A 15414-nucleotide genomic window follows, 5' to 3' on the forward strand; every position below is an offset into this window, starting at 1 on the left:
ATTAGTCTCGGCCCCTGCTTGGATCAGAGCACAGCGGCATTTCCAGACAGAGTGCTCTCCTCGTGGCGATTAGAAGTCTGCCATTTTATAAAGCACAGTCTCTGATTGACAGTATTCTCATGCAGTTAGCCATTAAACCTACACAGATGAGAGAACTGCACAAATTTCAAACTGTGGTAAAAATATAAAATCATATTGTCTCTCCCAGCAGGGACCCACCTACATGTAGACAGTGAGAAAGCTCTGAGTCTTTCAGCTAGAACAAACACCAGTGAGAAACATGCTTAAGGTGAACAGACTGTCATGGGTCCTTGTTAATGTAATAAACTGCAGCGTATAAACAAGCTCCATAGGGAGGGCCTTTGATCAAGCTAACATCTCCCTTATGTCTGATTTATTTGAATCTAGAGAAGAAAAAAAAACCTGGTTATGTACCTTTTTCTCCTGCTTTTTCATCTTTCTTTTTGGTGAGCAAAGCAACCTCTAGAAATCTCATTCTCTTGCTTAATCACAGATGCACACACAAACAATCTCTACTCTACTTCCACCTCCGTCTTCCTCCCCCACTTTCTCATTTTCACTATTGAGCCCCTACCTCTCCATCTCCGGCTCACAGCTCCTGATGAGTTTGTGAGTCACCGAAGAGAGACGGGGATTTGAGCGACAAGCCAGCACTCTGAACCTCCAGTGGAAGCCGATAATCCACGGAGGCGAGAGGTGGCGACGGAATTCAGCTAATACCCAAACAATCGCTATCAGCGCGGCTCCCACTATAGTGACAAAGCCCTACACAAATTTGGCTGTTATTGTGTGCAAACAGCAGGCTAATATCTGTGTAAAAATGACTAAGGCACGATGAAATCCTGTGAATTTGATTTATATACAGAAAAGCATCTTGTCTACATGTGTTCCTGTTGGCCTTGTTGTCAACACATAACGCATAATGATAAGATGACAGCTGCTGACATCATCAGACGTCCTCAACTCAGGACCCCGTTATATAATGACATCTAAACACAGTCATATTTTGAGATAATACAAATGGACAGTACAGTGACTAAAGGATTGCTTTGGGCTATTAGGAAGAAAACTGTTATGGATATGTTGCACTTCTTTAGCTCACAATTGTGTATGAAAGACTTATAATCCTATGTGATCATTAAGGACACGCTGATCTTTTATAGAAATGCACCTTTCCCATTATTGCGACGAAGCGTTTCCATTTAGAGGTCATGTTTGAGAGAGAGAGAGAGAGAGAGAGCCGAAGGCGATGGACAGGACAAAACAAAACAGCCTTTGACAGTTTGCTGTGTAATGACAAAGTCACTTCTTAGTAAAAAGGCTGTGTTTGAACTTGGGAATAAACCTTTTACAGATACATAATGTATGGCATGAGTTGGAAAATCTCCTTTTAACATTTCAGACCAATGCTAAAATAAAGAACTGGTCCTGGAGCTGAACCTTTTTAGACTATAGAAACTAAACGAGTACTTGTTGTCAACATAGTATTTAACAAGAAGCCCACGTCAACTTCTAAATAAACTTACAGTCTTCTTTTTTTACAATAATACTGAAAAGTGGAATTACTAATATTGATAACAGCTGTACATTTGATGAAAGAGTCAATCAGTATGTTGATATGGTTCTGGTGACATCTGCTAATCCAATGCTACTGTTGACCGCTCTGCACTATAGCTGCCAACAATACCATTATTATTATGGAGGTCTCAACGCAGAGCTTTTAAGGTGATAAGCTTACAACAATGATATTATGTGCTGAAAAGGTTACTCAGATATTCAGACAACTCTACCTGATACAGCTACCACCCTGAATCTGACATGAAGCCATCACCTTGATGTTTTATAGAGACACAGGCATGCAGAGAGAGAGCATAATCAGCCAGCTCACAGAACTAACATTAGTTTTCTACAGCTAAATTAATTCACTAGTGGTGTCACAAGAACCGATACTTCGGTACCAATCAATGGCAAAATTCTGAAAATGTGACGGTACTTGTTTTTTTACAGTAACTATATTTAGGTACAGTCAGGGCTCGAGACTAACAGCGTCCCGTTGAACCAGGGACGATAGAAAATGTGTTTGGGACGCAGTAAACTCATTATCGGCATGTCCAGGGGACGAGAGCTTGTTAACGTTAGCTGTTAGCTCTGTGCAGGATTGCGCTGCTTACCGGCTTCAACACGGGAGGTGCCATTGATTTACATTATGATGCTGTTTAGTCAAAATGAGTATTAGGCAAAGGTAAATTGTAACGTTATCATGATGTCTTCAGATGTAATCTTGTAAAATGGAGTTTTTGGCGAGAAACTTGAATAAATCCAGTTGTTTGAAGTAGATGTTTTCAAGACAATATAAAATAGATAATAGAGAGGACCAATATGCAAAACAGTAATAAAGGAGTGGATGTCAAAGTACCATAGTAGGGAATTGGTATAGAGAATCGTGGAATTTCCCTGGTATTGGTATCGCCTGCTAAATTTCTGGTATCGTGACATCGTGACAGTTGTCATTATAGGCGATGAAACCATCATTCGCCAGCTTAAACTTTTACTTACTGCAGCTTGTTAAGACACTATTAATTATGTGAATTGTAATTAAAACTGTGGGTCTAAGATTTCAACATAAAAACAAGTAATCGTTCGGCCCTAGCTGCTCCCTGACCATAAATCCGAAATGTCTTTAGTTGTGAAACGGTCACAAAACATAGTGATGATAAAGTCAAATCTGCCTGCGGAAAAAATGTTCAAAAATAACAGTTTATTACCAAGGTGAAATGTCTACAAGGGAAATAAAACTGACCACAGCTAAAGTCACTACACAGTAGAGTAGCTCTGCTTTGCTGGTCTGTGTGAAAAGACCTGAAGCTGAAAATTTGGCAATGGTGCATATTTTCACATGGAAGGTCTGCCAGATTTGACATGTAGTTAATGAAACACGGGACTGGGACTGTGTGTGTGTGTGTGTGTGTGTGTGTGTGTGTGTGTGTGCGTGTGTGCGTGCATGCATGTGTGTGCGTGCGCGCTGCTGCTCTGCAGGTGGTGACTGCAGGCTTAATGAAAGGGCCAGTTGTTTTGCGGGGCTGATTTGCAGAGAGCAGATGGATCAGTCTCTCTGGTCTCAATCTTGTCCCACATTGCTGCTGTCGCCCCATTTAACAGCCAATTTCCTGCCAGCTCATCACAAACACACACAGATACACACAAAAGGGAGAAAGCAGCAAAAACAGTGTGAGGTAGTAGACCACAGAGACGCACATAAAGAGGGTGAAATAGTGGGGCATACACAAACAAATGTACCCAGGCAGGCCCACTGTGTAGATGATAGAGATACGGGCAGCTTTTCTGCATAGACAAGCACAAAAGTCTTTGAGTACATAAAAGGGATGCGCACAAATACATGTAGACACACACACAAACACACACACACACAAAGTAAACTCCTATGGGGAAGCACGGGTGGACACTATGCAGTTTTTAATGAGCTTGCGCCAGATGTCTTCCCGGCTGCAGCGCATGACTAGTTGATTAATCAAGACACCGACACATACACACTAATCCTAATTTATCACACAAACACAGTAATCTCAATTTATCACAAACACAGTAATCCCAAAAGACCCCCCCCCCCACCCCCCTCCAGTCCCATTATCTCTCTCACACACACTGCGCCTGATTTTAGAATATGCTTCTGCATCAATGCATTCAGTTAAGTCCGCTGTTTTCTGTATCCATTTCCACTGGTTCATCTTTCTCTCTGACAGATTACAGCACCAACACCTGACTGATTCGCACTAATAGTAGCACTTGTTCTGTTTTTCACTTGCTCTCTCGCCCACGCAGGCTGACACATGGCATGCTTCAGCTACTGTTGCTCATACACACATGTGGAAGCGCCCTCAGAGCACAGGATTTCTTATTTTAACTGCAGCAGTAGTGAGAAGTGGCTGGCCTCCACAAAATGGCCTTTGACTTTCAATCTTCGCACCTTGTACAGCAGGAGATTACAATGGCACTCTTCTTTTCTTTTTTTTTCAGTCAGCCTTCACTCCAGGTCATGTGATATCGCCGGCCGGCCAATGTGTTAATGAAATTTCTCTGGTGAGATATGGCTTTGCCGGACACTGTGCAATACAAGTTCAGCGACCAATGTGCAGCGTGGAAATTCATGGAGGTATATTTACTAGAGGTCGACTGATAGTGTTGCCTTATATATTCAAGAGAGAACTTTTTATGACTTTGTGTATGGAGCAAACAGTGATAAACGTCCTTGTGTAACTGGTGGCAGCTGGGCAGCCATCGGCCACTATCAGAGCTGTGTTCCGCCGATAACGGTAGTTTGTAAAACGTCCTATCGGCACCTCTAATATTTACAGTATTTCACAGTTATGTCTGTGGACAAATTAATTTGCTGAGATGTATCTCAACATAACTGTGTAAAAGTATGATGCTTCCCCTGCAGGTAACTCTAATGTATTAATTTTGCTCTCTCAGTTTCACTTTGCATGCAAAGTCATGATTGTGACCTCACTTGCTCTCAAAACTTGCTCTGCTCTGTGCATTCTCATATCTTAATATGGAGACTGTTTAGCGCTAAATGAAGCTATTATTTTTCACTTAAGTGCAGGAGCAAGACAACGCCTCGCCCTAATTCAATTACCTGTGTCTATGTGTATAGGGATGTCTAACCCCTTTCTCTCCCATGTGTCTCAGTTCTCGCAACCCTCTCTCCCACATCCTGTTATTCCTTTTCTCTCAATACAGGAACCGCTGGGGGATGATGAAGCCGAAGCTCAGCGAGACGTGCCCCACCTTGAGTCCCACTCCCTGGGTTCCTTGACGCCTCCACAGGCCCATCATTGATCCCCATTCGACCCCGCCGTTCATCCCCTTGTGCTGCTTCATCCCACCCCTCAACCCTCCTTTCATCCCTCCATACCCGACCCTCATTCAACTCTTCACGACCCCACGTCTTCGTGAGTGAAAATGTCTTTTGTGCTTGCCAGTGGCTAATGTTAGTGTTCTGTACTCAACCACTGACTCACGACAGTCTCGGGAAATGAAGGGAAATTCGATGCGTCATCATACCGTAATTTCCACTTGTGGTTACAGCTAAAGTTATATAGGCTTGTTTTAATGGACTTCCATATGATGGAGAGTCTTACAGAGATTCCTGAGAGCATTCAGGGGAGCTGTAAAATGCATTTTAGGCCGGATTGCACATCGTTCCTCCTAAAGTCATCAAAGATGCAAGTGCAAGAAAAGTAGAGTGATATTTGCTGTTGGTCTATCATCATTAAATGGATTAATTCTGCTTTATATTATGCATAATTACTCTCGGTTGAGTAAACAGCATTTCACCAAACATATTCACATGTATTTTCATAATATATATACATATATATATTTCATCATATATATATATAAATATATATATATATATTCGGGCTGTCAAAGTTAATGTGATAATAACACGTTAATGCAAATTCATTTTAACTCCACTAATTTCTTTGATGCATTAACACAACTTGCGATTTTTAAGTTGTAGCGGGCTCATTTTAAAGCTAGAGTGAAGATACTGGTATCAAATGAAACTAAAAACCTAAGGAATCGATTGATGCCAACAATGTCATACTAGCTTGTCGGGAAGGAGGCTAAATAACGCTCCAAATTTGGGCTAAATTTTGGCGAGGAAAAACTGGCATGGCCATTTTCAAAGGGGTCCCTTGACCTCTAACCTCAAGATATGTGAATGAAAATGGGTTCTATGGGTACCCACGAGTCTCCCCTTTACAGACATGCCCACTTTATGATAATCACATGCAGTTTGGATCAAGTCATAGTCAAGTCAGCACACTGACACACTGACAGCTGTTGTTGCCTGTTGGGCTGCAGTTTGCCATGTTATGATTTGAGCATATTTTTAAGGCTAAATGCAGTACCTGTGAGGGTTTCTGGACAATATTTGTTATTGTTTTGTGTTGTTAATTGTTTCCAATTAGAAATATATACATACGTTTGCATAAAGCAAGCATATTTGCCCACTCCCATGTCTCATGCACACAGCCCCAGCATATACTGTTGCTGCCATCAGTGCAGAATCCCTGAAAGCAGTGAGGGTGAAACCAACCCACAGATGTAATATTAGCCATCCGCCCTGCTGTCACTACTGGGGATCAGACCAATAACTTCCAAGCTACTGGCTGGCATCTCTACCTCCATGTCCCACACACCATCTTTTTTTTTACAAGCACGTTGATTTATCTCTCACCACTCGACCACACCTACAGAAAAAAAGCAGCGTTTTCTTATGAAGGTTTCACCGGTCACATTGGTTCTGCAATGTCATTTACATTTACTTTATGATTTCTTCGCCTCATCCTACTATTCCAGGCCATTTCATGTTTCCAGTGACAGGCGGTGAAGCTATGACAAAGTGGCAAATGGCAGTGAAGTGCCAGCAGGTCCACGAAGAGTTATAGCTCAGCAATATGCAGTGACATTAAAGCATTTCAACTCTGTGAGGGAACTGTTTACACACAAACACACAAATGCACTCTCTCACTCATACAGCACATGTCAGTACCTTCTGTGCGAATGGTGAAGGGGGAGTCCCCCAGTCTCTTGGCTGAGAACTGCCCCCCCAGAGAGGTCATTAGAAAGCACAGGCTGAAGAAGCCGATTCCCACCACGAATATCCTGCAACACAGGGGGAGGAGAGAGGGAATTGATGAAAAAAGGAGTCGAGATAGATAGACATATTTATAGGGAAGGGCAGGTAAATAGATGTTTTGGGTGAGTAGTTTGGGAAATATGTAAATGAGAAGAGAGAGAGAGGTGCATAGTGAGATATTCAGATGCAGAAAAAAGGAGTGGATACAGAGTGAAAAAATAGCAGATGAACAAGCCGACAATTATGGAAGACAGGTTTGCAGGAAAGAATGATTGGCAGTGAAAAAAAAAGAGGGAGGGAAAATATAGATGCAAAGAGGAGGGGGTGAGGGAAGAGGAGAGCAGATGAGGAAGAAGGAGGAAGAGAGGCAGTCATGAAACAGCAGGCAGCACATCCAGAAGGCAGAGCAGAAATAGAGCAGCGATCACACATAGAAAGCTAGAAACTTGAAGCCAAAGGGCATTTGAAACATTTCAGGGTTTTGATGTCATCGGTTGGCATACATCTAGGACAACTGCCAAAGTAAGGGTGAGCAGTTTGGCCCTAAGTGCAGGCAAAATGGATGTCAGAGTCACGCAGAGGGGACGGCAAGAAGAGGACAGAAGACAGCTAAAAACATTCAGGCATTTAAGGTGTGAGTGTAAAGATAGTTCAAATGACAACTGAAGTCTCTGAGCACAAAAACTGGTCTCACTCACGCCTCTTGTGTCTGAAAAATACAAAATTAGGTCAACAAAAACGGGCTATGGAATACAGTCTTCTCCAGAACAGTCACACATGCGCGAATGCAGGAGAGTGACCATTGCCTGCTGATTAGTGCTGAAAGTTCACCAAAGTTTAACTCCAAGTGAATGTGCTTTGCTACCGAATGTTTTTTCGCCCCTTCACTCGCATAGAACGTAAAAAAACGGAGGTGAATATTGCATTTCGTCCCCTCTCTCTACCCATTTCCTGTCTCTCGTATCAAAAAAAGGCAAAAATAACTCCCAAAAAATCTTTAAAAAATGTACTAGCCTTTAAAAAAATACTCATTTAGTATGTACAGTAAAAGATGGATTGGTTGCTGCATTAGTTTCTCCTGTCTATACTGACCCCAAGGAGATCCTTTTTTAATACGATTCTAATGTAAGTGATTCAGCAGCCTGAGTTAGCCAAATGAAGTGGGCTTCCTCATAGCTAGTATGGACAGCAGGAACTATTTCATCCACCAATAACTCTTCCAATGTGCATTGTGGGCATGTCAGTATTGTTTTAGGATAGACTTGAAAAAATGTGAACCACCAATTACAGTAAATATATATTACATATTGGACCTTTAAACTGCTCACTTGTGGTCATATTTCAAAATCCACCAGGATGTGGTCTGCGATCTGCGGTGCAGATGTTGCTTTGAAACATAAACTTCTTCTTTAGCCCACTTTGTGGCACAGATCTGATATACGAAACGCTCCGGTGCCTCCGAAGGGAAAATAAAATGAGACTCTGCGTGTGGATTCTCCCTGGTTAGACAGCCATGAGAGAATCACATCTTTGACTTAAAAGAGCTGAAAATCAGGTCTTTTGTATCTGTGTAAATCCTGCCCTAGTTAAGCTACTCGGTTCACTGTATGTGGATCAAAAGGTTATCTTATGATGCCAAGACTCTTTGGGGAACCGGAGAGGCAAAGCTGTCTGTGATTCTCATCTGCTGGACAAAGTAGCAGTCAGCCTTCACGACTAACAAGTCCCACTTTAACAATGCTTGCTGCTCTGCTGCTAAACCTCACAAGAGAACATTCTTGGAAGATTTCGTATAAGTAGTGCAGCACAAAGGCAGATTTATATGTGACAAAGAATAGCTCACACTCCAGTGCTTATATTACATATTTTAGTAGCTGAAGCTGTTTTCCTAAATGTTCTCATCATAAATGCATTGTAATTTGATATAATATATAGAGCTCCTATAACAAACAAGCAGTTAATCATATCCAGGCAGCATATGATGAATGTATCAAGCAATGGTACAGTAGCAACGTGATGAAACAGCAGGAAGAAAAGGAACTGGTGTGGCATAATTATCACAATTCACTTCATAATTTAAGGCCAACCTTGCACAGGTAACCTTTTAAACTCATAACGTCTGCATCAGAGGTTGGAAAAATTCGATGTTAACATAACAAACGCATACATTATTCATAACTATTGCTTTCTCTTCAAAGCCAGGCAGGCAAGGGCTGTTTGCTTGAATGCACGGCCCCAGTGTGAAATCCGACAGCACTTCCTGGAATGGTAAGTAGCTCCAGTCACGCAAAAATTCTGAAAAAAAAACTGTTAATATTAATGATGCCGTAAGAAATGAGTTCCCATCAACAGCGACGAAGAATGGCCACTTAAAAGAGCATTTGCCGGAGTGATCTGATTGACCCAAAGGGCTCAAGATGATGTTGAATAATCTGTTAAGTATAGAGCGTTGGTGGCTTGGCAAGCTCCCCGGGTGGCTTTATATTCCAAGACAGAGCCCATGTGTCTTGTCCTGAGTCGTAATACGCCGCCTTCAAGGACAATGTGGCAGTTTGAGGGGTAACTTTTGTACACATGAACATATCGACGGTGAACCATCACAGCTCTGATCTAATGGGTTGCATCAAACATGATTACAGCTATAGTCATTCCAGTTAAATATGTAATTTATCTTCATTTTCCATATTGGAAGCCAAGTGATCAGATTACATGTTGAGCCGGATCAAATGAATTACAGCACAGATTACACTTGTAACAAGACAAACTGTAATTTATGTATGAATTAGGGCTGTCAAAGTTAACGCCATAAATGCAAATTTGTTTTAACGCCACCAATTTCATGGATCCATTAACGCAATCGATTTTCAGAGGTTGTAGCGGGCTCGGGTTTAAAGCTTGAGTGAAGACTAGCTTGTCGTTAAGGATGTTAAATAACGGGTTTCTGGACAATATCTGTCATTGTTTTGTGTTGTCAATTGATTTCCAATAATGAATATATACATACATTTGCTTAAAGCAAGCATATTTACCCACTCCCATGTTGATAAGAGTATTAAATACTTGACAAATCTCCCTTCAAGGTACATTTTGAACAGTAAAAAAATGTGATTAATTTGCAATTAATCATGATTAATCATGATTAATCATGATTAATCATGATTAATCACCATTAAATACTCTAATTGATTGACAGGCCAAGAGTGAATACATGTTGAACTTTAGACTGCCCAATTCTGATAACACACTTCATTTGCTGGTGGCGGACACTGATTATTAACACTTTAATGTGATTTAAATTGGACCAACAAGCTTCAAAGCAAAGTGTCAGCATGTCAACAACCGCTCCCCCTTGCATGTACTGTAGCATATCGATTTACACACTGAAAACATGGGGAAATTATCATCATACTGTATTTACTTCAAAGTCCCAGCGTCTAAGCAGCTGGCCTGGCACATGCTCATTCACTCTGGTTCCTCATTTACCTCTCTATCTCTCCCAGGATACTGTAATATTATGAAATAATAAAACATTACCCCCCCATCTGTTCCAAGCATATTGCGGGATGAATTAGAATAGCTCAATCACTGTCGGAGGACCACAGAGCAGCAATACATTAACTGATGCGAATCCAATCCCAAACAATCGGTACGGAGAAGGGATTATTTTTCATGTATAGGACGCCGTGATCCAGAGATACTTATACCTGCGTGGATTATGCACTTACTATACTACCATATGGTCAGCAAGCCAAGTAGGTGGAAGCTGAAAATCAGAAATACTGAGCTGTTTTAGGAGAAGAGTTTATACATTTCAGCTATTTGTTTTCCATTCTCAGGAAAACTGAATGGTTTGAAAGATAAAGGGGTTACACAGAGGACATGAAGCAAAATTGCCCGGTTTTACAGCTTAGCATGAAGTTTTCTGATACACTATCTATTCTCTCTGTGATCTAAGGATTAATACGCCCGTGTGTGTTTATGTGTGCAGGAAAAAGCAGCAGAAAGAGAATGAAGGTGGAAAAAAAGAAGATATCTAGCTCATGTGGGTGTGCAGAAGTTGGCCTGATGCTGTCCTAGGGCGATCGTTTCCTCTGTTATCATTTAGCCGTTTTCCAAAGTGGCGTTAGGTGGGTGATATGAGAGGATTAGGCCTCGGTCCTGCTTGACGAGTCTTTAATTAACAGGCTTAAAGTAAATGCTCCGCTCCCTATAATTGGATCAGAAGGAGAGATCTGCTATCAGCTAATTGGCTTCCTCACATATAGCCTTATCAGATTTTGCCTCGAGGTAACATGTAGATGATTTTTGAAGTGCTCTGCCAAGTGTGGTGGAGATTGTGGTGTTTTCCAAGAAACTTTTTCCTGGCACCTGAACTCACCTAAGATCAGACGTTTCAATTAATATTCCTCCTGCCTAAAAATCAGGACAAACCTATATCTCTGGGTTCCCACTCTTTTCAGGAGATCATTTTCCAGGACTTTTTCCAGTGATGATCTGATACGACAGACACGGATCACGTCATACACTAACATGTTCCCCTCTGTGGACGTCTGATTTAAGAGACGAGCCGTCTATGGCTATAACTTATCTGTGAAATCATCTCTTACGTGCTTATAAATGATGACAAATTGATCATAGAATAATATCATCATAAAAACCAGCGAGCAGTGACTAATATTTACATTTGAAGGATAATGTAATTAACATTATTCAGAGTTTCAGATACTTAAGTTGTAATGTCATCCAACCTGTATGTGCTACCGTGTGAGGTGACATGGGGGTGTGTTCACAGCGTTTCCACGACATAAAAGCCTGTTGAAAATACTCTTGTTCAGTGTTTCTCAAAATAGGATCCGTGGCACTCTGTTAGGGGGTCCGCAAAATTATTTTCTATGAATTACAAAATTGTGCTTTACCATTAAAAAGTGCAAATCTATAGATGAGGACCATTTGCACCAATAAAACAAGCATATTGTGTCCATTACTCCCACCCACGTTAGCTTTGGGAAACTCTGATACGATTGTGACACACATCAATAAGTCCATTATTTGAAGCACTTACCGAAAGTCAGCTTTAGACTGGTAAGTTTAAACATCTGGATTTATTAGGACTATACCAGTCTTGCTACTTTTCACTTTCTGAAAGCTTTAAGGATCAATTATTGAAATGTGGGATATAAATGCTGTCCAGGTGACTCTAAATGCAATTTGAATAAAATCATCCTGTTTAAAAGGTACATAAATGGAATTAACAATCAATGATATTGCCAATTTCCCCGCTGTGGGACTAATAAAGGATCATTGTATCTTAAAATGATTCAAATTGAAATGTGTTTCTGTTTACACAATTATTTCCAATGAAATCTAAGAATACAAATATGCTTAATCTGTGTTACGGTTAAGAAGGGGTCTTCGGAAAATGTTCTCCCAAATAAGGAGTCCCTAGCCCCAAAAGGTTTGAGAACTCCTGCTCATGTCCATAAACTACCATTTGAATGTTAATATGTTTATTATTATGTTCTTTCAGATGGCAACGTTATCCGTTTTGGGGAGCTCTGATAGATAGCCTGTATTTCATTCTCAGCTAAAGGAAAATAGGAGAATATTGAAATAATTTTCTAGGACAACACAAGATTTTCCAGGATATTTTACTTATTCTCTCATCTTCCATGTGTTTTCCATGACTGGGAAATTGGTCAACTGTTTCCCAGGTTTCCCAGTATGCGTTGGAACCCTGCTACTTTTATTGCCTGAAAATCTGTCTACTGGTGCTCTATATCCAGAGTTGAAGTCTGGCCAGGCAACTTTATCACTCCTGTGTCTTTTTCCTGTTAAAACTATCCAATAAAGGCACCAAATAATCTACTGCTCATATAAAATAACTGAAAAACCAATATCTGAACTTTCAAAAACATTACGAAAGGAAATCAAATTAATTCCAGATATACAGTAAAGTCCTTTACAACAAAGTTAAGTGCTGTCTAAAAGTAAAACAGAGCTGTTTACATTTATAGCAAATTACCAAGGTGTATTGGTGTATTTGTATTGTATTTCCATATTTGTAGTGTATTGTGGTTTTATCATATAGAAAGCTGTATAGTTTAATGTAAAATCCCAACAAAGGACGAGAGTTGAAAATCAGCAATAGCTATAAACTCTCTGTGCAGCACATCAGTTTCATGCCCTGTATTGGAACTATGTTAAATTGCATCGTCCTTATCAAATAAAATCAAAAATAAAATCAGATCTGTTTTAATTTTGAGCATGACACACACAAATCACATGTTGTGACAAGCTCTCATTGCCTGTGTTGTCAAGGCTAGAGTAGCTTTTGTCACAGAGCTACTTAATTGGGTGTGTTTGAATAAGTGCTTCATCTACTGAGGAGACAGCAGGGGTAGTAATTCAGTGCAGCATGAACGCAAACCATCACATGGCTGCATCATTGCCTCGGCCCACTAGAGAGATTGTTTAGACAATCCAGCAGTATTAGCAGCGGGTGGAAAGTGGGTAAAAGGTGAATCCACTGGAGGAGATCTGCTAGCTTTTTGTACCACAATCTCCAACTCCTAGAATTAAGAAAAGAGGAATAGAGGAAACTCAAAGCCTGCCGTTATGCTCTATATACCTATCTATCAGGGCAAATGAAACAAAGCATGCTGACACAGCATGGCTCAATGGACTGTAAAGTATCAACTGTTTTAAGTGGTTAACATGTGTAACAGATTCAGCCCATGCAGCCACACAGTGATAATGGAGCTATCCATGCAGGGAGAAGTTAGAGCTCGCCTGACTGGTACTACATGCTTACTTACAATGGCTCTTTCATTTGTTTATTTGTTGTGCACAATTTAAGACTATACAACATAACAAAAAATAAATGAATAATATACAGTGCAGGAAGAGGCAAAAAAAAAACACTGGGCTTATCTGAAGCCTCCACCTAGAGACAAGATTAATATAAAGAAATAAAATGACTACATAATAGTGATAACAAAACAATTAGGACAAGATATATATAATAACAACAATAACAATACAGTAAATATATCAAAAAAGACAAGTGTGTCTGTGTGTGTGTGTGTGTGTGTGTGTGTGTGTGTGTGTGTGTGTTGCATGGAAGTGTATGGTTAGTGTATGTGAGGAGGATATTGATTTAAATATCTATAAAGACTTCTTCAAACAACATTGTGAGTGGTAAAAAATAAAAAAACATAAAAACAGATACATCATGTTCATGATTTACAGCTGTCCCTTTATCCATGTGCATCTTCATCTAATGGAGAAACATCTGTATCCATGTGCATCTTAATCTAATGGAGAAACATCTGTATCCATGTGCATCTTCATCTAATGGAGAAACATCTGTATCCATGTGCATCTTCATCTAATGGAGAAACATCTGTATCCATGTGCATCTTCATCTAATGGAGAAACACCTGTATCCATGTGCATCTCAATCTGATAGAGAAACATCTGGTGTGTGTATGCATATGTCTGAGTGTAGGTGACACACACAACACCATGGTGTAAGCAGTGAAGAAAACACATTTTAATCAATACTAACCAACCACACTGCTAAGCTACAGAAGAAACCAGCTCTTTGTGTCTTACCTGAACGGTTTGAACGTCACTAGACATCTTCTGACCATTATTTGACCGTCGGTTCTGCCAGTAATCATTTTACAAAACGAGCGACCTCTGACATCGTTGCTAACCTCCAGACCTGGAACTTCAACATCTTCATCTGCGTCCCATCCAGCATCCAGCGGTTCCACAGCAGTCACAACTCGGTTCTTATTTTAAAGGAAACACAGAATCCATAAAGTGCTTCTTTATCCCTCCGGGAGATAAAAGCTGCAAAGTTTCATTCAGCAAGTCTCCTCTTCCTCGTGTGTGTTAATGTCCTTTAAAGCGTTGTTATTAGTATTATTCCGTCTGTGAGTCTGAGGTGAAGGAGTCGCTGCAGGTTGGAGTCATTCTGTACATCCGAGGTGTTATTTGCCCCAAAAAAATGCGTTGTTGTGAAACATGTGGGTAAAAAGTGTGTCGTTTGTCTCACGGAGAGGAGAGGAGAGGAGAGGAGAGGAGAAGAGAGCTGCTGCTTCCTGGACGGTTTAACTTCTCGGTGGATCCAGCGCGAGTGAGGACAGTCAGCCGTGTTGCCTCGTTATACTCCTTCACTTCTCAGGAGACAAGCTGGCTTTAGAATAGCACTGCATATCCGGTGGATCTTTTCAAAATAATATCCTGATATGTAACTAAACTAATCATTAGTTTATGGAGTTGTGATCTGTCAGCCAATCAATAAGGCATTTTTGACAAAATGAGGTCAAAATATTTTAGCAGCTAAAGACCCATCAATACATTATGAGCACAGTTCCTCTCTGCTGGATCTGTGTGACAATTTGTTCCAAATAAAACTAATAATAAATAAATAAATAAATAAATAAAATAAGAAAAAAACATGCAAATAAAACACAAAGAGATCCAACAAATTCCAAATGCTGCACAACACCTACAGCATACAATCGACATATATATGCAGCCGTATAACAACACCACAGAACACAAAGGGAACTTTAAAGAACACACTAAGAGACCCATCAATACGCTCTTACACAGGATATAATGACCTCTCTGACCATACAAGATAGTAAGAACCCAAAGACGATCACATAATCAGCACAGACTCAGCTGGGTCTGTGTGACAATGTCTTCCA

The 15414-nt window shown here is 40.4% G+C and overlaps 1 protein-coding gene across 2 annotated transcripts in view; it reads right to left on the bottom strand.

Moving 5' to 3' along the window:
- The window catches only part of LOC119485577 (alpha-1,6-mannosylglycoprotein 6-beta-N-acetylglucosaminyltransferase B-like), a 133011-nt gene extending 118174 nt beyond the window's left edge, over window positions 1-14837 (bottom strand). For both annotated transcript variants that reach the window (XM_037765252.1, XM_037765251.1), the window contains exons 1-2: window positions 14306-14837; window positions 6605-6717 (exon numbers count right to left, since the gene is read on the bottom strand). In XM_037765252.1, the coding sequence (XP_037621180.1) occupies window positions 6605-6717; window positions 14306-14373 (181 nt within the window). In that variant the 5' untranslated portion in view covers window positions 14374-14837. The remainder of the gene's footprint in view (window positions 1-6604; window positions 6718-14305) is intronic.
- Between the last annotated feature and the right edge of the window lie 577 nt (window positions 14838-15414).

This window comes from Sebastes umbrosus, chromosome 3 (genome assembly GCF_015220745.1).
Source record: "Sebastes umbrosus isolate fSebUmb1 chromosome 3, fSebUmb1.pri, whole genome shotgun sequence".
Classification (NCBI taxonomy): Eukaryota; Metazoa; Chordata; class Actinopteri; order Perciformes; family Sebastidae; genus Sebastes; species Sebastes umbrosus.